The sequence below is a fragment of the Meles meles genome, chromosome 8 (genome assembly GCF_922984935.1).
Source record: "Meles meles chromosome 8, mMelMel3.1 paternal haplotype, whole genome shotgun sequence".
Lineage (NCBI taxonomy): Eukaryota > Metazoa > Chordata > Mammalia > Carnivora > Mustelidae > Meles > Meles meles.
This window is the reverse complement of record NC_060073.1, coordinates 60,005,327-60,028,665: the sequence shown is the minus strand read 5'-3', so window position 1 is coordinate 60,028,665 and position 23,339 is coordinate 60,005,327. Positions and strand designations below refer to the sequence as shown.

The window sequence follows — 23,339 nt, the reverse complement described above, 5'->3', positions numbered from 1 at the left end:
GGAGGAGATAGACTAGTTGACATGTTTTATTAAAAAGAATAAATTTGATACATTTATAAAAATAAAGAAAAGTAGGATGGGGTGGCGAAGAACTAGTCCTGAGATTTTTAACTGATTTACATATTTTGTGTATAAATATTTTTTCATCAGAAGTTCCAAATCAGGGATGGGTCCCACACACCACACAAAATATATTAGAGACATTTATATGGATAGCAGGAAGGGAGACAGAGGGCTGAAATTTTCCAGGCACCCAGTGATTGATGGGGGCTGAGGCTCCCCCTGACGCTTTATTGAGTTTCCGATGATTATCTCTCGCTGAGACATTTTTTACAGATGACGGTCGAGCTGTCACAATGGACCATGGGGGAAAAAAAACAACAATAATAACACTTTAATCTTTTTACTGCACTGCTCCCTAGTATCTCAGATTCATCTTCCCTGACGCACGCAGTTCATTATTCTGCCCCTCCCTGGATGGGAAATAAAGGAAAATAAATATATATGTAGACACACTTACCCACATACATACACACACACGGACTGGATATAAAAGAGACCACCTCAGAACAGAGAGAGGCAGAATTTATTGTTCTTTTTGCAAGTGTTGAGGTTTATTAGTAGAGATGCTGGGTTGGCTTGGAATTGGCTATTAATTACAGCATTTTGTATTTGTTTTTTATTGCAAGTTTTTAACATTTTGAAGAAAAGGCAGAGGAGAGGCAAGCAGGTGTAGAGATGGGGAGCACAGAGGGACTGAGTTTGGCCAACCAGGAAGCATATCTGGCTGAAAGGCAGAGAGGGCAGGCTCCTCTTGTCGCCAGCCCTACCTGGAGGATCCCTGGCGCTGAAAGATGGGATGTGTTTTGGTTGGGACGGGGCCACAACAGGGGCAGTGGGGAGACGTTAAGCTCAGAGTAACAACAGGCCGCCTCAGAGGGACTCTAAATAGCTATGACATGTTACTGCTGTGAGAGTTAGAGGAAATGGGAAGAAGGGGAGAATCAAACCGTGTTGCTGGGCCTGCAGACAGCAGAGTAAGACATTCTTAAGAGGTTGTCCCACTCTTTGAATTTGATGACGTGAAGGTGATAGGTGGGCTGTGGAAACCTCCACCTGAGTCTGGTCCATGATGGGGCACCTGCCTGGCTCAGTTGGTGGAGTATGCAACTCTTGATCTCAGGGTTGTAGTTTGAGCCCCACTTTAGGTGTAGAGATCACCTAAAATAAAATATTTTTTAAAAAGGGGTGGGGGGAGGGTCCTGGGCCAGAAAGGGTGCCACACTGTCTAGCATCACAGGCAGGGTCAACAACCTGTCTTCTTAAAGCTCCAACATTTCCACTCTCCCCCTTCCCTTTCGTGGGGATGAGAGAAGATGAGTTTGGGGTTCTTAGGGGAAGGCTGCCCTTTATTGTGACTTCAGTAGAGCAAGTGCTGACCCAGTCTTCCCTTTAATTCTTCAAACCTTTTCTGAGCTCCTACTAGAAGGTATTAAAGAGATAAACAGAGTTCTGTTCTTAAGGAGAAATTTTCCAGTCCATGGGCAAAGAACGTGGTGTCTGTGAGAACCATCTGCAAGTGGGGTCTTGTCTTCCCTCCATAGGCCAGCCTAGATGGCCATGAGTGCCTTCTCTGTAGGAAGGATAAAAAGATTTCTAAGACACAGTATCTGTCCTTCAGGAACCCGTCTTCTTCTTGGGGAGACAAGCTTACCATCTACTCACTAAGAAGTATTTATCAAGTACCTGCCATGTTCAGGAACATACACATGAGGCAATCTGCAAACCCATAAAACTATGTAAAAGAGAATGTTAACTAATTTGATGTTAACTAGATATTACTTGAATGCATAGAGGAAAGGGAGATCAGTGAAAATCAAAAACTGCTTGAGTTATAAAGAATGGGTAACTTGTAGGGACGCCTGGGTGGCTCAATTGGTTGAGCAGCTGCCTTCGGCTCAGGTCATGATCCTAGCGTCCTGGGATTGAGTCCCACATCGGGCTCCTTGCTCGGCAGGGAGCCTGCTTCTCCCTCTGCCTCTGCCTGTCAGTCTGTCTGCCTGTGCTTGCTTGCTCGCTCTCTCTCTCTCTCTCTCTGACAAAAAAAAAAAAAAAAAAAAGTCTTTAAAAAAAAAAAAAAGAATGGGTAACTTGTAGATAAAAGGAATAATGAAGTCATGTAATCACATAGAGAAATGAGTACAGTCCTTGGAGTTAAACCGAGCAGCTTGGTTATTGAGTATCAGTGACCTGAAACAAGCTACATATTTCTGTAGGTCATGGTTTCTTCATTAATTAAGTAGGAATAGTAATAACAACAAAAATAATAACCTAATATGGTCCTTGGGAGGAAAACAGTTGTAAAGTTCCTAGCACAGAACCTGGCACATAGTAAGTGCTCAATAAATGGAGGCTGTTATTTTCTTACTTCTCCAAGAGTTATATACTTATTAATCCGAGTATTGGAGACTCTTAGTCCTAGGATATTAGGCACTAAGACTCCCCTGTTACCTTCTACTGAGGATGAAATGGATTCCCTGCAATGAGCCTGACATAGTCTCCAGGCTAGTGTGAGCAGATCCTGGCCAGAGTGCGAGTGTCACCTCAGGAAGAGGAAAGGGCATAGTAATAAATGTTTTACCATTATTGAGTACCTACTGCATGCCAGGCAGTGTGCTCACCTCCTTATGTACATTTTTTTAATATAATAGCTTTGTTGAGATTTAATTCACATATTGTATATAGTTCATTCATTTGAAGTGTGTAAGATGGGGGCCTGGGTGGCTCAGTGGCTTGAGTATCTGACTCTTTAACCCACTGAGCCACCCAGGCGCCCCGTGAGTATCTGACTCTTGATTTTGGCTCAGGTCGTGATCTCGGGATCCTGAGGTCGAGCCCTGCGTCTGGCTCCATGCTCAGCTGGGAGTTTGCTTGATTCTGTCTCTCCCTCTGCCCCTCCCCCCACTCATACTCATGTGTGCATGCACACGTGTGTGCTCTCTTTCTCAAATAAATCTGTTTTTTAAAAAGTGTATGTCCCTGGTTTATAGTATATTTACAAGGGTTGTGCATCCATCACCACAGTCAATTTTAGAACATTTTTATCACCCCGTAAAGAAACCCCATTCCCCATTTCCTCTCAACTCCCCCTAACTTTAGACAGCCACTGATCTTTGTTTCTTTAAATTTGCATATTCTGGGCATTTCATATAGATGGAGTCATATAATACATGATCTTTTGGACTGACTGCTTTCACTTAGCATGTTTTCAAGGTTCATTCATGTTGGAACACATACTAGTACACATACTAGTACTTCATTCCTTTTTCATAGCTGAATAATATAGTTCATTAATGGATCTACCAAATTTCATGTTTCCATCAGTTGAGGGATATTTGAGTTGTTTCTACATTTGGCTATTATGAATAATACTGCTGTGAATGTTTGTGTACAAGTTTTTGTGTGAATATAATGATTTCAGTTTTCTTGACTTTATACCTAGCAGTGGAATTGTTTGGCCATAGGATGACTCTCTGTTAACCTTTTGAGGAACTGCTAGACTGTTTTCCAAAGAAGCTGCACCATTATTTTACATTCCCACTAGCCATGTATAAGGGGTCCAGTTTTTCTGCATCCTTAACCAGCTCTTGCTGCTACTGCCTGTCTTTTTTACTTTGGCCATTGTGGTGGATATGAAGTTGTTCCTTGCTATGGTTTAGTTTTGTGTTTCCCTGATGGCTAATGATGTTGACCATCTTTCCATGTGCCTTTTGGCCATTTGTACATCTATACACTCAGATTCCTGGTCTATATTTTTTTTAAGATGTTATTTATTTGACAGAGATCAGAAGTAGGCAGAGAGGCAGGCAGAAAGAGAGAGGAGGAAGCAGGCTCCCCGCCAAGCAGAGAGCCCGATGCGGGGCTCGATTCCCGGACCCGGGGATCATGACCTGAGCCGAAGGCAGAGGCATTAACCCACTGAGCCACCCAGGTGCCCCAGCCTGGTCTATTCTTTAATTGGGTTTGCCATTGAGTCTTGCGAGGTAGGTGGTATCTATTTTGCAGATGAGGAAACAGATTCTCGGAGATGTTAAGTGTTTTGATCAATGTTGCACAGTGACTTTTTCTCCCCAGTCTGATTGACTCCGACCTCTATTCTTTCTAAATCACAGTGCTGCCTCCTGAGGACTCATGGTAGGATCACCAGGGTCCTCTTATGGGGGTTTTGACAGCAGGAAGAGAGGAGTTGAAAGTCTATTTGGAGACATTAACTAGGACTAGGTAGGAAAAGCCTCTGAAACTCAAACAGAGGAATATGGATGTATTAGAGCTCCAGGACTGGAAAAATGGCCATTTCCCAGGGGGCTGGCTGTTTCCTGTGCCCCTGACTATACCACATCATCTTTGATTTTCACAGCAAACCAGTTCGTAGATATTAATGTTTCCACTTTACCAATGATGAATTTGAGGTCTGGAGGGAAGAAGTAATTTTCCAGAGTCATCAGGATTAGAATTTGGTTCTCTCCAACCCAAAATTCTGAACTCTTTCCTGCCAGAGATATTTTATAAAAGATAGATTTTTTCAGCATTATTTGCAGCATTTACAAGCTCTTGAGGCCATGGCCCAGCCCATGGAAAGTACTTAATTAATGGTTGGTGGATGAATGAGGAGATAGACCTTGAGTGTATGGTGAAAAAGGACCTAATTCCAACTGGGATTCTGTAGGGTGGAAGGATGTTTAAGTGAGATATTGGAGGTCTCATCCCAAGGCTTAGTGTCCTGGGGGCTTTGCTCTAAGTTTCTAAACATGAGGCTTGGGAAGAGTGTTCTGATGCCCAGACATCCTTGGCTTCCTGGGAGCAAGACAAGGCAGGTAGAGGTGGGATGGTTTAATTAGCCTTGCATCTTTCTTGTTTTCAGCACAAGAACATTAGAGGAAGAACACTCAGAGACCATCTAATTTGGTGCATTCTGGTACATTCCCAGGCACTGCCTACTGAACATTGCTGAGATGGGGGCCCAAGAATCAACAGTTTTTACAAGTTACCAGGTGATTTTGTTCCCACTAAAGTTTGAGAACCATTGGTGAAGAAAAACTCTTCAACTTGAAAAATAGGGAGTCTGGGGCACAGAGGGCTTGAAATGCATTCCATGGTAGTTGAATGAGTTATTTTTTAGTCCAGGTCTCTCATCTCCTGATCTGTTGTTTTTGCTGTTCACCATGTTGCTTAATTCCTTAACAAAAAAACCATTATGTGTCTATAGCTTTCAGGATAGAATCCAAATCCCTCTGAGAGTTGGCCCTCTGCCTCCATGGGCAACCTCCTCTCTACTCACAGCATCCTAGGCTCACTGAGAGACTCAGTTTCTTGAATGGACAGGTAGTGCAGTCTTTACCCCCTGGCCTTTGCAAACACCACTTTCTTTCCTAGAGTGTCCTTCCCCTCTCTACCTGGCAAGATACCCTCATCCTCAAGACAGTTTTCCTGGGTGATTCCTCTCAAAGGCAATGTGTGTGCCCCGTCTCTGCTGTGACTCTCAGAGCGCCTGCTGTTTTGAGCTGCTCAGTGGTGGTATGTTCATGAGCAGGCAGGTGGATAAAGGTTCTCATGTGTTCATTGCTGAAGCTGTGTAAAATGCGTTGATATTGTATGAAATACATACAGAAAATGTTATGAACTAGTTACTGTCATCCACGAAGAGCCTAGGATCTAATTGGGGAGTCAGAGGGAAATTTTAATGCAAGAAACTATTATAAGAGATGTTGTTAGTAAAGAACTAACTGGTAAATGGGTACACATAATCAACACAGCAGGCATCCAGGGCAGAGCTGGGAGGAAAGGACTTCCTGGAAGAGGAGCCTTGGACAGGGCTTTAAAGAACAGGTAGGATTTGAAAAGGAAAGAGGGGTTTCCAGGCTATGGAAGGAAATGAAGGGCCTTGCCTTCCCTGGGATTGGTCTCATGTGACTCTTCACAGGGAGTCTCCCTCTCACTCCATCCTCTGCCCAAAGACAAACGTAAGAGGCAGAGCTGACAGCGCCCATAGAGGCTGAGGTGGTGGTGGTCCGGTCCGTGCTGGCGGGAGGGGTCTGTCTCAGGTAGTGAGGATTTAAAGAGATAGTAGATACAGAATAGCCTGGAGGAAGCAGAGAACCCAGAGGCTTCTTCCCTAAGACTCTTGATAAAAATTTAACCCAGATCCTGAGCTTCAAACAAGGTCAGCCAACCCTGGTTTATGTGAGGCTTGAGCCTACAGGCACTGACAGAAGCTGAGCTTGGAGAAGCATAGAAGCATGAGCCAGGCAGGCTCTGGATCTGGTTCTCTCCACTACCAATTAGCAGTGCAGGTTGGGCAGGCCACCCAGCCTTTTTACCTCTGTCTTCTAATCTGTTGAACAGAGAGAATGGTATCTGTCCTAAGTTGTCACAGAGTGAGGAAACAATTGCACTGATGCTGCACAGATGGAAAGGGCTGTTCTCACCCTTGTCAGAGTAGTTGTAGAGGTTCTCTCTCATGGGAACATGCTGACATCTTTAAAGGCCTAAGGTGCTGGTGGACCCTCCGTGACATTCGATGGCACAAATTCCTGGGAGTGGCACTCGTAATTAGGGTTGTCTTTCTTTTGCATAAGGCAGCAGTAATAAAGCTTTTGTTACCCAGAGACCACCCATCTTGCCTCATATACCTTTTTTCAAAGTCCCCCCAGTAGACTTTGCATATGTGGAAAGTGCCATGTCTAATTCATGTCTGTACCCCCAGTGCTTAACCCGAGAGAGAGAGAGAGAGAGCGGCATTAGTAAATGTGATGTTTAAAAAAATACCTCTTATCAAAAAAAAAACCTATTACTAGATTTGATTCTCATAATATTTAAATATTTATATTGCTCAAATTATTTCTTATCATACCCATTTTACAGATAGAAGAACTTAGTAAGTGGCAGAGCTTAGATTCAGGACTGTAAGACCCCTTTACCTTAAATCAGTCTTTCTCACTGGGGAAGACAGTCGCTTTTTTTTTGCAGTTTCAGCAGTGCTGGCAAGTGGCCAGGGCAGTGTGACAGGTTTCAGGGACTACTTTCACCTCTGCTGACTCCTTGGCACTGCTGAGTCCAAGGGAATCCTACAAAGAGCACATTGGGCACATGTGTTTGTGACAGCACCCAAGGCATAGACTTTGCAACGTTGAAAGGCAGAGGTGGGAGCAGGAGGATGACGTGCGATGTGTTGGCCTTCTCCCTGTGGTCAGAGGGGAGGAGAGACGTGAATGGCTGGCTTAGAAGAGAAGCAGGAACCTGAGCTTATCTCACCCTGTGCTGGAGACAGGCCGGTAAATGGTTGGGAAGGGGTCAGTTCACTGGCTGAGGATCAGCCATAAACACAGGGCCTCAAAAGACCACCTTGGTGGACAGCTGGTGAGCCAGTCTTGGGTGAGTCACTTCGGCTTCCATGGATTTATTTCCTTTTCCTCAGTGAGAGTGGGTGATGGTGCATGCTGCACCTCTCCCCACACCTCCTTTCCGCCTTTAGCTACTTTTTTTGGATAGAGAATAGTATAACCTCGAATGATCTGGGGGCTTCAGCAAGATCTTATGGGACAGGCTTCTCAAATTGGGTGATGTGAGGAGAAGAGCTTATTGCTAAGAGCACCGAATGGGCCTAGCTGACCTTGACTAGGTTGTAGCTCCCATGCTAACTTATTACAGTACCCTTCTCAACTTCAGTTTTCCCATCTGTAACATGACAATAACTTCTACATCACAGGGCTAATCTAAAATAAATAAGGAAAGCAAAATGCTCTTTTACAGGTGATTGTAATGCACTACTCAGTCCCAAAGAATGTTCTGGGGAACACTAATACTGCAGGATTTTAACAAGGACAAGGTAGAAAGAAGCTGCCAAATAGGAAACTGCTGACTAACACCAAATTAAATAGCTGGTTCTTACTCAGCACTGTGCCTTTCAGAAAGAAAAGTATATGCAGGATTCCCCAAATGCAGCCACTTTTCACAGAGAGAATGCACTTTTGGAAGCACAAGACCAGACAGGAAGGGTAATAGCTGACATTTATTGAGAGGTTTTGTATGCCAAGCACTGCTCCAAGCCCCTTTACTCATAGTGTCTTGTCTGAACCTTACAACATCCCATGAGAGGCTGCTGTTATCTCCATTTACTGATAAAGAGACTTGGCATAGAGAGGTTAGGTGATTTACCCAAGATTCCACAGTGAGTAAATTCAAAACTGGGATCCAAACACCAGGGTCTGGCTCCTGAGATCACTTATATAACAGCCACACTCTAAAACAGGTAATCCTAGGAACTTATGTATGTATTATGTATCCATTAGCTAATTCAGCAAGCATTTATGAAGCACATAGTTATGTCTAGACACCTACTGGACACTGGGGGTACAACTCTAAAGACAGTTACACTTTCCGCCCTCAGTGAGCATTTGGTCTAGTAGGGAACATAGTCAAGTAAACAGATGATTGCAACAGAAGAGAGTCAATACAGTAATTGGGAGATGTCTAAGGTGCTAGGGGAGCTCTTGGGAGGAACAACTGCCTCAGACTGAAGGAGAATCACTGCAGGAAGGGACTTCTAAACAGAGGGCCTAAAGTGAATTGGAGTTAGTCAACCAAAGGCATGAGAGAGGGGAAAACGTTTCAGGCAGTGGAATAGTATTTGCAAAACCTCAGAAGCAAGAAAGCACATTAGGAAGGGAATAGTAAGAGATGAAACCTCAGAGATAAGCAGGAACCCTCTTCAGATACATTCCTTATTAGCTGGGCTACGATGCTGGCACTCTGCTTACATTTGTCCCTGAACTAAATAACCCCAGCCGTACTCCTTAAGTTCATGTGCTTTTTATGGTAAGCACCCAGTGTACAGCTCTGTCATTGTGTTTACGAAAGTCTTATAATTTGTCTGTTCCTGATTGTTGCATTAGACTGTTAACTTCTTGAAGTCAAAAACCCTGTCTTCTTCATTAGTATGTCTCCAGAAGCTATCACCATGCAATGATGCTCAGTAAATGTTGTTTGTTGAATGAATGATGTGTTTTCTTTGTAAAATGGATTATATCCTTCCTGCTTTCATGAGCCAACTATCACTTTTCCTCAGGTGCATCGTTATATCCAGCAGTTAATGTCCTATGTGGAGTTCAGTGGTGCCCTTAGGGACTTTTGGGGTGCTGTATTCTTGACTTCCTCTTTCAGCTTTTTGTGGTGCTGTTCTTTTCCCTTCCTGCCTAGCCAGGACTTGATTATAATCAATTTGCTGGATTCCGAAGCCTCCTCCCCAGCCTTGTTTGTTTCCCCTAATCTGCAGTGGGCTGGAAATAAGATCACTTACTATGATTTGATAAAACTGTCTGTGACTAAGAGTTAGTAATCTCTGAGTTAAGTCCTGAAGAGCCCTTGTAGTGCAGAATGCAGATGCAGATGGGGCTTGTATGTTGGCTACTCAGAGCTTCTTCCTGTTCTCCCTGCTCAGGAGAGGTCAGATAACACTCAGGGTTTGGAGGAGGTGCTCAGTCTGGAGAGCCTCTGTGTGGTGAAGAGCTGATCTACCTTTGTGTGGCTAAACTACAGCAAAGTGTCTGTTCTTCAGCTACACATTCCACCAACTTCATTTTGGCTAAACACTTGAAATGCTTCCACCTAAGCTAGCTTATCCAGAGGCTAGCTACAAAGCTCAGGCCAATCTGTATAAAGGCAAGTTCCACCAAGAGTGTGTTGTACCTTCATTTGAGCAGAGAAAGAAGAGGGAGTAGGCACCAAGGCTGAGACCAGAATATCGGGCTCTGGGCTCTGATTCCCTCATTTGCAAAATTAGAGTGACAACATGATATAATGTAAACAAAAAGCATTCGGATTAGATCTGGGTTCTAATCCTCACTCAACCACTCACTCACTAGGTGGCCTCTGTACCTCAATTTCCTCATCTGTACGATGGGAATTATAATACCTACTATATAAGGTGGTTAGAAGAATTAAATAGATTGTGTGGAGTGACCATGCCAGGCATAGAGTAGAACTATGTCATTAGGTGACATCTTAGGAAGAGACATTACAGTCTTCTTGTTTGGGGAACTTTTAAACGGGAAGTCCAGTTTCTCAGGAGGGGAAATGCATAGACTCCATTCCATTATCACTTAGAAAAGAATGATTTAGAACTGGTATGGTGTAGGGCGCCTGGGTGCCTCAGTCAGTTAAGTGTCTGCTTTAGGCTCAGGTCACAATCCCAGGGTCCTGGGATCGAGCCCCAAATCAGGCTGCCTGAGCCTGCTTCTCCCTCTCCCTCTCCCTGTTGCTCCCCCTGCTTGTGCTCTTTCTCTGTAAAATGAATAAATAAAATCTTAAAAAAAATAAATAGTATGGAACTTTTAACTACCTAGGCAAGGTTACCTCTTGACTAAATTATACCCTTTATCCAGTGGGAGGTAAGGGAAATCTACCTTTTCAAACTCTGTGCCATGGGCTAGGGGGAGGGGAGTATAGGTACACAGGACCCAAATTTTGCCCTCAACAAACTCAGCCCAGGAGGGAATATAAGACAATAATTTCAATGATTTCTACATGAGGCAGAAAGAAATCCTATCTATGCTGGATAAATATCGTTCTATGGGTTCTCATCTCCAAGGCAGGGCCCCAGAGGTAGGGTAATCATCCAATTTATTGTCCAAACTGGGACTGTCCAGGATACTAGGGGTAAACCAGACCCATCTAGGGTGAACTGGGACATATGTGGTCATCCCGCCCAGTGGGTCCTATAAAATTGATGGAACTAGTTTTAGGTTCTTCTGTATTAAATTGGAGAGTCATGAATATTAGCACTAGAGTGAACTGGGGGGTTTTGGTTCTTTGACCACATGAAATGCTTATTCTCTTTTTTTCCCGTTTAATCTTTATAACTCTTTTTACTTAAATTCAATTAGCCAACATATAGTTTCAGTTGTAGTGTTAAATAATTTGTCAGTTGCATATAACAACACCCAGTGCTCATCACATCACATGCCCTCCTTAAAACAACTCTTTTTAAGTGGTAGGCTTATTGTCCATATTTTTTCAGTTGAGAAAACAGATTCAAGAGCAAGTACAACCACCTGTGCCTTTGAACCCCTCTTTTCTTCCATAGCCTTGAGGTCATCAATCGATGAAAGTCTTTCTCTCTGTACTTATCCCCTTCCTTTTAGAATCTTTCCCTAATACTATAAACATGCTCAGGTCTCACATAGCTTTTAGAAAATCATCTCACCTACAGTTACTCTCTATTAACCATTCGGTGTCTATCTTTCCTTTATCAACCATTCTCTGGGAGGACCAGCAGACACTTGCTACATTCACGGCCTCCTCCTTACCTCTTGAACTCACTCGCCAACGGCTCTGCAAAAGGGAGACAGTATAGAGATTGCCTAAAGTCATATATCCTTGAGTCAGACAAACCTGCATTTCTGCCACTGACTAGCTTTGCACTCTTGAATCAAAAACTCTCCTATAACCCTTAGTTCCTGTCTGTAAGTAGAATTATAGCGCCACTGTCTGAGGACAGTTGCAAGGATTCTGGGATGAAATGCTTGTTCTTCTTAACTTCAAAAAAAAAAAATGTTCACAGCAGATTATTAAAGGTTAAAAAATACAAAATTGCAATATAGTAAGCTCTAATTTTGAAGAACAGGTATGCATAAGAGATATACATGTGCTTTGTAGGATTGTGTGTAGGATATACATAGATGCTAGTATGTATATATATTTAAGGAGAGAGAGAGAGACATATAATAAATATTAAATGTAGTTTCCTGAGTTGCTGAGCTGTTGATATCTTTTCTACTTTGTACTATTTTGTGATTTCAAATGTGTAATAACTTTTAAAAATTAAAAAAGTTCTTTGCAAAATAGTACTAAATACTCACTAGTTTATAAACATCTTCAAAATAGAGAGGTATGTTCTTCTGCTAGGAACAGCCTTTTTCTCTCACCTGCTTACCATCCCCTACCGAACTCCCAGCCTCCTTTCTTCACCTGGATAACTTCTCTTCCCTCTTCAAGACTCATCTTTTGGGATGCTCTCTTCATGCCCAAACTGAGCTAAGCTCCCCTCTGCCTTCTGTATCACCCTATTATAACTCTGACATAGCATTTATCTTAGCACTTTATATGTCTGTTTTTGTCACTTTCTTCATCATATTGAGTCAGGGACCATATCTGATTCATTTCTGTGTCTCCAAATGAATCCTAACACATAACAGATGTCAGTAAACATTTGTGAACTAACTGGCCTTGTTTTACCTCCTCTCACCCCTCACCGATGGCCCAGCACATAGTAGGTACATTATATGTTTAGTCAGCTGTGTAGATGATTGAGGGAGGGAAAGAAAACACCAAGGTGATATTGGTGACTCCTGGCATTTGTTGCTAATGGGAGGGTTTGTGTTGCTGTCCCCCCAGTCCTGGTAACCCGAGAGGATGACTTCAACAACCGACTGAACAACCGTGCCAGCTTCAAGGGCTGCACAGCCCTGCACTACGCTGTCCTTGCTGATGACTACCGCACTGTCAAGGAGCTGCTTGATGGAGGTGAGCACATGGGGGAATGCGGTTGGGGGTTGGCAGAGAAAGAGTATTTGGCAACCTCTCCACTCTGGAAAATCCATGCTTCCGCAGAGCTCTGTTCCCTTCCCAGAGCGGGAAATGCCCAGAGGGTGTCTCCACCTCATGAGAGTGTCTCTGAGATGTGTGATTTGCCTTCATGTGGCTGAAATGTGTTCTTTGCCTGTATGTGTGTCACACACCACACCATGCTGCCTGTCTGCATATGCTCTGAGTTGCTCTGAGTTTTTTTGATTGTGCCTCTCTCCAGAAGTGTCCTCTTTTCTCCCCTGTGACCTCCAGAGCAGGGCTAGTGCAACAAAGAGGGAAACCCTTCAACTCTCTACCAGTGCAGGTCTCAAAGACATTCTCCTTGATCCCATGCCCCAACCACAGTCTAAATTAGGCCCTTTCATTACTCTGGATCATGGCACACTATTCTCATAACTCTTGTCACAATCTAGAATTATTTTCATATGTTCAGTAGCCTTCTCCCTAACTTGACTCACTCCCTAAAGGTCACTGATTTGTCCCCAGCACCTAGTATAGTACTTGGCATACAGTAAGCACTCAATAAATCTTTCACTGATTGAATACCCTCCCTCTGGAGAGTGTTGGTTTAATTGGAGGGACAGTATGTGCCATCCCCCAGTTTGGGCTGGGCTCATCCTATGTTGGTCTGGTACAGAGTTACCTGCCACCCTGTCAGATACTTCCCAAGCTGTCATTTTTCCCTCCCACTTCCCCTTATCCCATTCTGGCCTCTCCTTGGGGTAGGGAGAGAAGTGTCTTACCTAGGTGTGTCATGCCCAGGCCTCTGAGTGAGTATGGCACATGACTATCTCTTTATGCCCTTGCTGCCACTTCTTGAGGGCCTAGGGACCTTCTCTTAGGCCTGGATACCAAGGGCCTCCTTGTTGGTGGTCATTCTTCATAGAGCCTGGGAGCTGGAAGCAGCCTCTGAAGTCCTCTGAGTCACCCTGATTATGTTCCCCCTCCTCCTGGCAGGAACCTTCAACAGCCGGCAGGCCAGCATTTCCTTGGACCCTAGCAAGGACTGAGGGAACCGTGTTTTTCCCCCAGGAGTCCATTCCATTTTAATTCTTCTCTAACTGGTTAAAACATCTTTTTTAAATACACTGTGATTCTGTAATTTCTGCCAACTGTCCTCTGCAGCCTAATCACTTTTTCAAAATCCAGTATTCAAAGAAAGTTTTTTCAGTCCCAGAGCCCTTCCTTCACAGCCTAACATTCCCAGATAATGTTCTAGTCCTTGTCATGTGATTGGGCTGGAGGGGTTTCTCAGTAATCCCCAAGTCCCCACACCTTCTGTCAGCCACAGCCACACTGGCTTAGAACTTAGGCCTGGCCCATACCCCCAGCCTAAGCGATCTGCCCCAGAGCATCAGAGTGTGGCTGGCTCTGGGGCATGAACACTGTGAGGTGTAGGACTTCTCATGGATGTGGTGACAGTGCCTGGGATGACTGATGCTTTCAGAACAAGAGCTCACTGCTTTCAGAAACGGAGACTTAGAAAACTTGTTTCCAAGCAAGATGCTGCTGACTGTCCTTTGGAAAGACTTCAGGCAAGACATTTGCAGCTAAGAATTGGAGCATTCACCATAGGGCTTGTTTCTGCTGAGCCTTAAAATCAGTCAGTACTCCCCAGCCATTGTCCAGTGGTTTACATTCCCTGCTTCCCGTCAGCCCCCAAACAGGGAATTCATTCTAAAGAGAGACCCTCACCCAGCCTTCCAGATCGAATACCTTTGAAATGAAGATGGCATAGGCCTTTTATGAGCCATCCCCTACCCTCACTCCCCCAGGCCAAGGATGGTCCTTTGAGCCATTCCAGGGTCATGGTTCCTGCCTGTTGGCTTGGAACAGATGCCCTTAGCCCCCAACTTTACAGTTCGCCCACCTGCCTTTTTACCCAGCATCTATTTACACCCCCTGCCTTAGTCTCCCAGCCTCAAGGGCCAAAACCATTAACCCACTTATTTCTCCTTTCCCAACCTGAACAAGTGGCCGTCACTCAGGGCCTCCAGGCCTGCCAACTTCTATCCCCCCTCACCCCCCTTGACCTCTCTTGGTCTGCCTGTGTGTGTGACCAGCCAACCGAGAGGCAAGATCCTGCTCTCTTGTCCTAGGGGCTATTGCCAGTCACATTTCCAAGGTCTTGTAACCTCAGCTGACCTCCTCCCGAGGGTTTCAGGGAAGGCAGAAGGGCCTGCCTTCCTGCCCAATGAGCTTTCTCAGCCTATATTTGCCACTGGCTTTGCTGCAGCAACTTTAGAGGGACACTCTCTGGGAGATCCAAGGCAGGCCTAGGCACAGGGGCAGACTGTGTTCACAAGGTCCACACAGAACCCTTGTCTTTGAAATCACTGAGTGTCCACAGGGCTTTATTGACCCCATATGAGAGCTGGGAGGAAGGTCCAGGCAGCTGCATCATCAGTCTATTAATGTGGGCAGTTCTCTGATCCCTTCAGAGGCAGCGTGGAGTAATAGAAAGGACACTGCAGACCTCAGAGTCAGGCCAACCTGGGTTTAAATCCTACCTCCCCCACCTACTAGCTGTTTTGCCTTGGATATGTTGCCTTAACTCTCTAGACCTCAGTTTTCTTGTCTGTCAGATAACACCTGGGAAGTATCACAGGGGTAACATGGGGACTAGTGATAATGCCTGTATATGCCCAGATATGTGGTAAGTGCACCATGATTGTATAAAGATGTCAGGCTCTCCTCCTGACAGCTATAAACCTCCTATTTCCTCCTTATGTAAAACCTGTGCTCCTGCCTAAAGACTTACTCATTCTCTTTCAGCCACAACTTCTCCATCCTCCCTAAAACAACCATCATGTTCCCTCTCTCTCATCTAGATCCCTCTCTCAGGAAGCTTTTCTTGGTGCTCTGGTCCAGTCTCATAACACCACCTCTGAGCTCTTGCATTGTTAGGCTGGGTGCTTAGCACATGTCATTTCTTCATCTTTAGGAGGTCCTATAACATAGTGGAAAGAACACAAGCTTGGGAGTATGACAGACCTGGGTTTACTTTAGTTCTGCATTATCACTGTGGGCTAGGTAGTTGTCATTTCTGAAACCATGGACTTCAGGGCATCCTAAGATGATCAGGCAAATTGACCCTGACCCTGGGAGATTCTCAGACTGGTAGAGGAGATAGATATGGAGACAGGCAGTGACAGCTGGGTGGGTTTCTGGTGGGGAACTGGACAGGGGCTCTGGGAACATAAAGGAGGAAATACCCTAGTGAGTAGCCCCAGTTATAGAAAGCCTGGGGCTAGGGGGCAGGTATGTATGTACGTGCGCGCGCTTAAACCTTATTAGGAAGAATAATGGGAGGCATAAAGAATAGCATGGAGGACTTTAGGAGAAGGCAGGGAAAAATGAAGGGGGAGAAAAGGGAGTGGGAGATGAACCATGAGAGACTATGGACTCCGGGAAGAAAACTGAGGGTTTTACAAGCGGGGGAGAATGGGGGAATGGGTGAGCCCGGTGATGGGTATTAAGGAGGGCACAGATTGCATAGAGCACTGGGTGTTATATGCAAACAGTGAATCGTGGAACACTACATCAAAAACTGATGTCCTGTATGGTGACTAACATAACACAATTAAAAAAAAAAAAGAAAAAAGGAAGGATAATGGGAGTTTGCCACACGGTTTTATGTGGTTGGGTTCTGAGTTCTGAATTCACGACGACCAGTTTTCTACTCCTGAGCTCCACACAGAAGTGGATGTCTTTGTGGTTCTCATTCTGTGACTGTGCTGCTTCTGCCTGTGTTGTTGGCTAATGAGCTAAAAAGCTCTGCCTCAGCATTTGACTGCCAAGTACAAGAGAAGATTGGAAGGAGGTAGGGTAGGAGAGATAGGATGACTGGGGAGAGGAGTAATCAGGGAGGGTAGGGAGTTGCCTCCCTTAAGCCCCTAGAGCTGTCTACCTGTGTTTCTAGGGCTCCTCAGGGGCTTTCACAGCTGTTTCCTCCCAGGGATGTGATCCCTCTGCCAGATCCATCTTCCTGAGACATACCTCTAATCTTGGCAGCCTTTCTCAACCAGGGTTCCTCCAGAGCCTTGAGCCCTAATACTGTAAGGCAGCCACTGTACACATGGAATAACTCCTCTCCCAGGCATCTAAAATGGTACAAGTTATGCACCATTCTTGGGAGAATTGAAAAAATCGTTACTCAGTTTCCTGTATGTGGTTCAGAGGAGAAGCCCAGTTGAGGAAAGCTGCAAGGCAAGAGCATGAACTATGGAGTCAGGATCTGAATGTCAGCCCTGCCACCAAATAGCCTGTGTCTTGGGCCAACTACGGAGTGCTCTGAGGTTCTCTTTCCTCACCTGGAAATGGGAGTGTGCACCTACTCGCTCATGTCAGGAGTAGGGCATGTGTAGGTTCTACAGGGGAGGCATTTTATGGATAATACTTGTTGTTATTAACTTCAAAAAACACTCAGTGCTTACTTGTTAAAAAAATAAATACAAAATAGAGGCGCCTGGCTGGCTCAGTCTGTAGAGCATGCGACTCTTGATCCTCGGGTTGGAGCCTCGTGTTGGGTGTAGAGATTACTTAAAGAAAATAAAAGTCTAAAATAAATACATACATATATACATACACACATGCACACACATATATATACAATATAAAAAGAATCCTACTCATCCTAACTTTTCAACCTGATTTTGGAGACATTCTAGTCTGACCCTCACCTAACTTTTCCCCCACTGCTACCCTAATATCCAGCTGTGCAGTAATGTCGCCCCAGAGTTCTTACCTTGGTGCCTTTACTCATGCAGGTTTTTCTCCCAGTCAGTCCACACCTTCAGTGCCACTTCCCTTCTGAACTCTTCCCTGCTCCTTGGGATTTGGGTCCAGTCCCCGCTACTAGACTGAGATAGATTGAGGGTGAAGACGGTCTGATTTGCCCCTGCCTCCTTTGTCATGGTGCATTGATAAATCTCTAAGGCCACTGTAGATTTTCCATTTGGAGATGTGGCACCATTGTTTCCTGGCCCACTCGATCTTCATGTCAGATTGTATCTGGTGTCTTAGAGCTCTACACACAAGCCACCTCTTTACAACTATCTTTGTAGTTACAGTACCACTGCCTTTTCAGTGCTTATCACCCCCAAAACTCTTGGCCTTTGTGAAACCTAACAGCACTTTCCCCAGGGCTTCCCTTAGCCACTTCTACTTACTTTCTTGGCTCTTCCTTGCCCTTCTCTCCCAAGGGCACGACTCAGTCCTCAGCGTTAACCAGCCGTCATCAAATAAGTCAGATTCCCCACCTCTCTGCCTAAGGCTAAAAGCCTTTCCAGTGCTGACATCTTCCCTTGAACAGCCTGTTAGTTTGTTTTGGGGGCTGGAAACTTAAAAGTTCCTTTCATTGTTCCACTACACTGTCCATCTGGCTGTACTGCCAGATGCCGAGGGAGTTGGCTTTGCCTCTGGCTGTCCTTTGGAAACTTCACCCTCTGATTCTTAAAAGCAGTGCAAAGAAGGGGAATGAGCACTGGACTGAAGATCAGCTGTTCTGGCCCTGCTACCAGCAAATCCTTTCTCCGTTAGGCAAATCCTTTCTTCTGTAAGCAATCCTTTCTTCTCAGTAAAATAGGGAAGTTAGAGTAGCTGATCCCATGGACCCCTTCCAGCTCCAGCATCCTGTGTAACCCCTACGCAAGTCTTTTCATTCATTTTTCAAACACTTACTGAGTACCTCTCCTGTCATAGGTCCTACCCTAGGCACCTGGGAAATAAAGACGATCCAGACATGGTCTTTGCCCTTAAGGAACTCATAGTTCAGAGAGGAAATCAGACATTTTAACAAAGAATTGCTATCAGGTATATTAATGGAGATGTATAGGAGGTGCTGAGGGATCATAGAGAAAAGACCTTTCAGTCCCAGGGGAGAGCAGGAAAAGTACGGTGTAGGGGATAGTGTCTGCACTAAGTCTTACAGGATGAATACAAGTTTACCAGGCAGATGAGGGAAAAGGCAGAGGGACCAGCATCTCCAGAGTCATGGAGTATGAAGTAGCTTACTTCAATGCATTCAATACATTGCAGGTGGTTGAGAAGAACTGGGTTTATAGGGTATGGATGCAAGGCTCAGAAGGCAAGAATGGAAAACAGGAGCCAATAATCTACCAAGCCCTGCTCAGGAAATTGGACTTTATCCTCCAGCGGGGAAAGGATTAAAATTTAGAGGAGGGAAAGATTGGATTTATGTTAATGTGAAAAATGGTTTAGGAGTTTAGGAGTTTCAGAAATTTTTATCAGTAATTGAATGGGTAAATAAATTATGAAATATTCACACAATGGAGTAATCGATTGAATGAATGACACGAATGAATCTCACAAACCTAGGATTCTGGACACAAGCCAGACATGAAAGAGTACTTACTGTATGACTGTGTTTACATACAGAGTTCAGAATAGACAAAACTAACGTGCTGTAAGAAGTCAGCATAGTGGTTACCCTCAAGTAGGCAGGTAGTGACTGGGAGGGACACCAAGGGGCTTCTGGGGTGAGTAATAGTCTGTTTCTTTATCTAGATCCTGGTTGTGCAGCTGTATCTACCTTGATGAGAATTCTTTAAGCTATGCCTATCTGTATTCTTTGTACTTTTCTGTATATGTTATACTTGAAACAAAGGTTAAGAAAATGGAAAAACATGGATAGGAAGGGGCATGGTTGGAGAAGGGGAAAATATTTCATTTAAAAGCTTTGCAATTGTCTAGGTGAGGCCTAAGCCAAGGCAATTGCAGTGGGAAGAGAGAGAAGACTGATCCCAGAAAGAGTCAGGAGTAGGATCCATAGGATCAGACCATGAGAGAGGAGGAGTCAGGATGAGGTCCAGTTTCTGGGTTGAATGACTGAGTAGATGGCATGTGCTTGGGCAGAGATAGGAAATATAGGATTGGAGGTACAGGGGCATGACCAGGGCTATTTTGAACATTTCCTCCTCTCCCACTTTTTAGATTCCATGGCCCAGTGTTCTGATGATTCCCTTGCTGCTTTTTCCCTTCTTTGCACTCATCTGACGAAACACTGACTAACCCTGGTTAAACCCAGTTTCTTTTTACTTCATGTCTGAATATTGCTGGAGAAAAAAAATCACACAACCATGCTAAGTGGACTCACTTCGCATTTACAACGGTAAATCTCACTGTCATCCACCCCACCGTACTTGTGAGTACAGTCACCATCTTATTCTAGAGCCTTTTTTATACCTTCATTTTCCTCAAACTTCAGTCCTCTTCTCCAGCTACCAAGCCAATGACCCCACCTCACGCTTTCTACAGAAAATATATTGTAGTCAGAAGGGAACTACCTCATCTTCCCACTGCTTCCACTGGCCTACCCCCATCTGTACTTGAATGCCACCCTCCTTCCTCTGCAGTTCCTAAGACCAAACCTGCATTTGAGCTCAGGCTCCTGTTTGCTCTGCTTCTCAAGGACTTTGCCATTCCAGTTATCCCTTATCTCTCCTGCATTATCTTTGTTACCCTCTCTGCTGGCTGATTCCAGTCAGCATAAAAATATGCTCTGCGGGGTGCCTGGGTGGCTCAGCGGGTTAAAGCCTCTGCCTTCAGCTCAGGTCATGATCCCAGGGTCCTGGGATCGAGCCCCGCATTGGGCTCTCTGCTTAGCTGGGAGCCTGCTTCCTCCTCTCTCTCTCTGCCTGCCTCTCTGCCTACTTGTAATCTCTATCTGTCAAATAAAAAAAAATTATAAAAAAAAATATGCTCTACAATCACCCATCTTAAACAAGAAAGCAAACTAAAACTTTCCTGGGCCGTCTATCTCCGTGCAGCTGCCACCTCATTTCTGTCCATCCCTTCATGGCAAAAGTCCTGAAAAAGAATGATCCCTATTCACTTAACCCACTCCCCCAGTTCCTGTTTTTCCCTCCTTCTCAGTGTCAAGCTGGCCAAAATAGGCATGCATCTGCTTTTCTCCCAAAATTGGCATCTGCCAGGTCTTCCACATCTCAATAAATGTTATCATCATCTACATAGTTTTCAGGCCCCAAATCCTGGCATCATCCTTGAATTCTCTTTTTTCCTTACATTCCCTGTCAAGTCCTTCAGTAAGTCCTGTCACTTGTACCTCTAAAGCACATCTTGACCCATTCCTACTTTCCCATTTCCATTAGTGCAGCTCTGGTCCCAAGGTTATGACCAGCACAGCTTCTTGGCTAGTCCCACATTTCCATGTTTGTCTTCCCAGATCCATCCTCCAAATTATAGCCAGGGAGATCTTTTTAAAACATAAATCTTAATCAGTCAGTCAGTCAATCAATCAATCTTGTCATTGTTCTGATTAAACCTTCCATTGGTATCACCCACACCAAAATGAAATCCGAACTCCTTACCAGAGCCTGTAAGGCCCCAAGGAACCCAGACCCTGCCTGCCTATGTGACCTCATCTCTAGCCACTCCCACCCTTGTTCACAGTTCTCCAGTTATATACTGGCCTACTCTTACCCCTCAGATGCACTGAACTCCTTCCCTTGGCAGGGCCTCTGTACCTACCTCTCCCAGTTATTGGGATCATTTCCCCCTTGGGAATTCAGGTCTCAACTCACATGTCCCCCTCCTCAGAGAGGCCTTCCCTGGGCACTCTAGTAAAATAGTACCCCCAGTCACTTTCTCTCATATTATCCCATTTTTCCTTCTTTCTGCCATTTATCAGTCCCTAAAATGATCATGTTTATTGGTTCATCATCTCTCTCTTCCCCACTAAAATGTAAGCCATGTCTCTTTATTTTGCAGCTATATTCATATCTCCTAGGGAAAAAAAACACTCACAGCTGGCTTATGGTAGGTGATTAATAAATAGCTGTTGACCAATCAAGGAACCTGAGGGACACTGTCGGAGAGGTGTTATAGCGGACAGTTGGCTAAGTGGGTCTGCGGCTCAAGAAGAAAAGACTGCTAAGTTGGGCATGAAAATTTCAGAGCTATTGGTTTCTTGGGGGCGGTGGAAGTCTGTGAATTGCCCATGGAGAGCTGTAGAGCTAAAGATACCCAAGGACACAACTGAAAGAACCTACATTTCAGATGTGAGCATGGGAAGAGCAAGTGCAAGAGATATAAGGAAACTGAGGGGGAAAAGGGGAACAGGAGTGGAGAATGGGTTGCTTTAAGGCAGCGCTTTGCTCAAACAATCTATAAAAGATCTGTTTCTTTTTGTTGTTGTTTGAATTAGCAATCTGTCAGAACCAATACTTTTGTAAAAAACAATAAAAATAAATTACTGGAAAAATTATATTTTAAAAAGGCATACAAAATAGAGGCCTGAATTTGTCATTAGGTTCAACAGATATAAAATTATCCTAAGTTGCTATAAAAGTTTCCAGACAATCCACTGTACTTACCTCATCAAGGACTGGTATCAGGGCTCACAGACCTGTGCCAGTACATCAACCACAGCTGAGACATCACTGCCCTGATGGTACACCTGGCCAAGAAGGGAAGACAGATGAGCAGAATATAGCCTCTGCTCTCAAATAGCTTGAAGTCCAGTGGGCTAAAACATTTGGGACACACAGTCAGACTGTGTAGCAGAGATCAGAGCACTGCCATTATGATGCAGGCACCCAGCTTGCCACCGTCTCACCTCTGTAGGACTTGTGACATCTCTGCCATCACTTTTTTTCATCTGTATGATGAAGAGATCATGTCAGATCATTGGAAGCTGAAGGTTCCTCATGTTGTTTGGATATGGAGCTAAAAACCCTGCATGCCAATAAGTGTCTGTGGGAGGGATGGGGAGTGACTGTTTATGGGTACAAGGTTTCTTTGGGGCCTGGTAAAAAGATTTTCAATTAGCAATAATTGCACCTCGGATAAACCTCATTGGCTACGATACTGCCACTGCGAAAAGCTGTTAAAAATATTTTTAAATTAGATTATGATAATGGTTGTACAACTCTGTAAGTATACTGAAAAGCATTAAATACATATTTTAATGGGTGAGCTTTATGGTATATAAGTTATATTTCAATAGAGCTATTAGAAAGAAAGAAAGAAAATCCTCCATGCCACTCAAAATCAGGAATGATTGGGGGTGCCCGGCTGGCTCAGTTGGTTAAGCATCTGCCTTCAGCTCAGGTCATGATCCCAGAGTCCTGGGATCAAGCCTGTGTTAGGCTCCCTGCTCTACCTCCCCCACCCCCCCCACCCCCCACTTCATCCCTACCCGCGAATGCTCCTGCTCTCTTTCTCTCTCTCTGTAATTTAAAAAAAAAACAAAGAACCAGAAATGATTGGCTTGTGTGCGTGAGTGGTTGCAGGCCAGAAAGCCAGGAGGACCCAATTGGCCCCATAGCTAAGGTGGTGGTTAAGAGGAGCTCCTCTGTTGTATATGAAAGTTTCCTTTCAAAGAGTACTATTCAAGGGCGCCTGGTACTATTCAAGAACCCCGCATTGGGCTCCCTGCTCTCAGGGGGCCTGCTTCTCCCTCTCCCACTCTCTCTGCTGTGTTTCCTCTCTCACTGTGTCTCTCTCTGTCAAATAAATAAATAAAATCTTTAAAAAAGAGTACTATTCAAACCATATCTGTAAAATTTTTTTTTTTAAAGATTTTATTTATTTAATTGACAGAGAGAGAGATCACAAGTAGGCAGAGAGGCAGGCAGAGAGAGAGGAGGAAGCAGGCTCCCTGCGGAGCAGAGAGCCCGATGCGGGGCTCGATCCCAGGACCCTGAGATCATGAC

The 23,339-nt window shown here is 44.6% G+C and overlaps 1 protein-coding gene and 1 pseudogene across 1 annotated transcript in view; one reads left to right on the top strand and one right to left on the bottom strand.

Moving 5' to 3' along the window:
* Positions 1–23,339, top strand: part of CLPB (caseinolytic mitochondrial matrix peptidase chaperone subunit B) — a 148,578-nt gene that overhangs the window by 58,135 nt on the left and 67,104 nt on the right. The window contains exon 5 of the mRNA XM_046016486.1: positions 12,451–12,579. Within this exon, the coding sequence (XP_045872442.1) occupies positions 12,451–12,579 (129 nt within the window). The remainder of the gene's footprint in view (positions 1–12,450; positions 12,580–23,339) is intronic.
* LOC123950115 lies at positions 22,335–22,509 on the bottom strand (annotated as a pseudogene).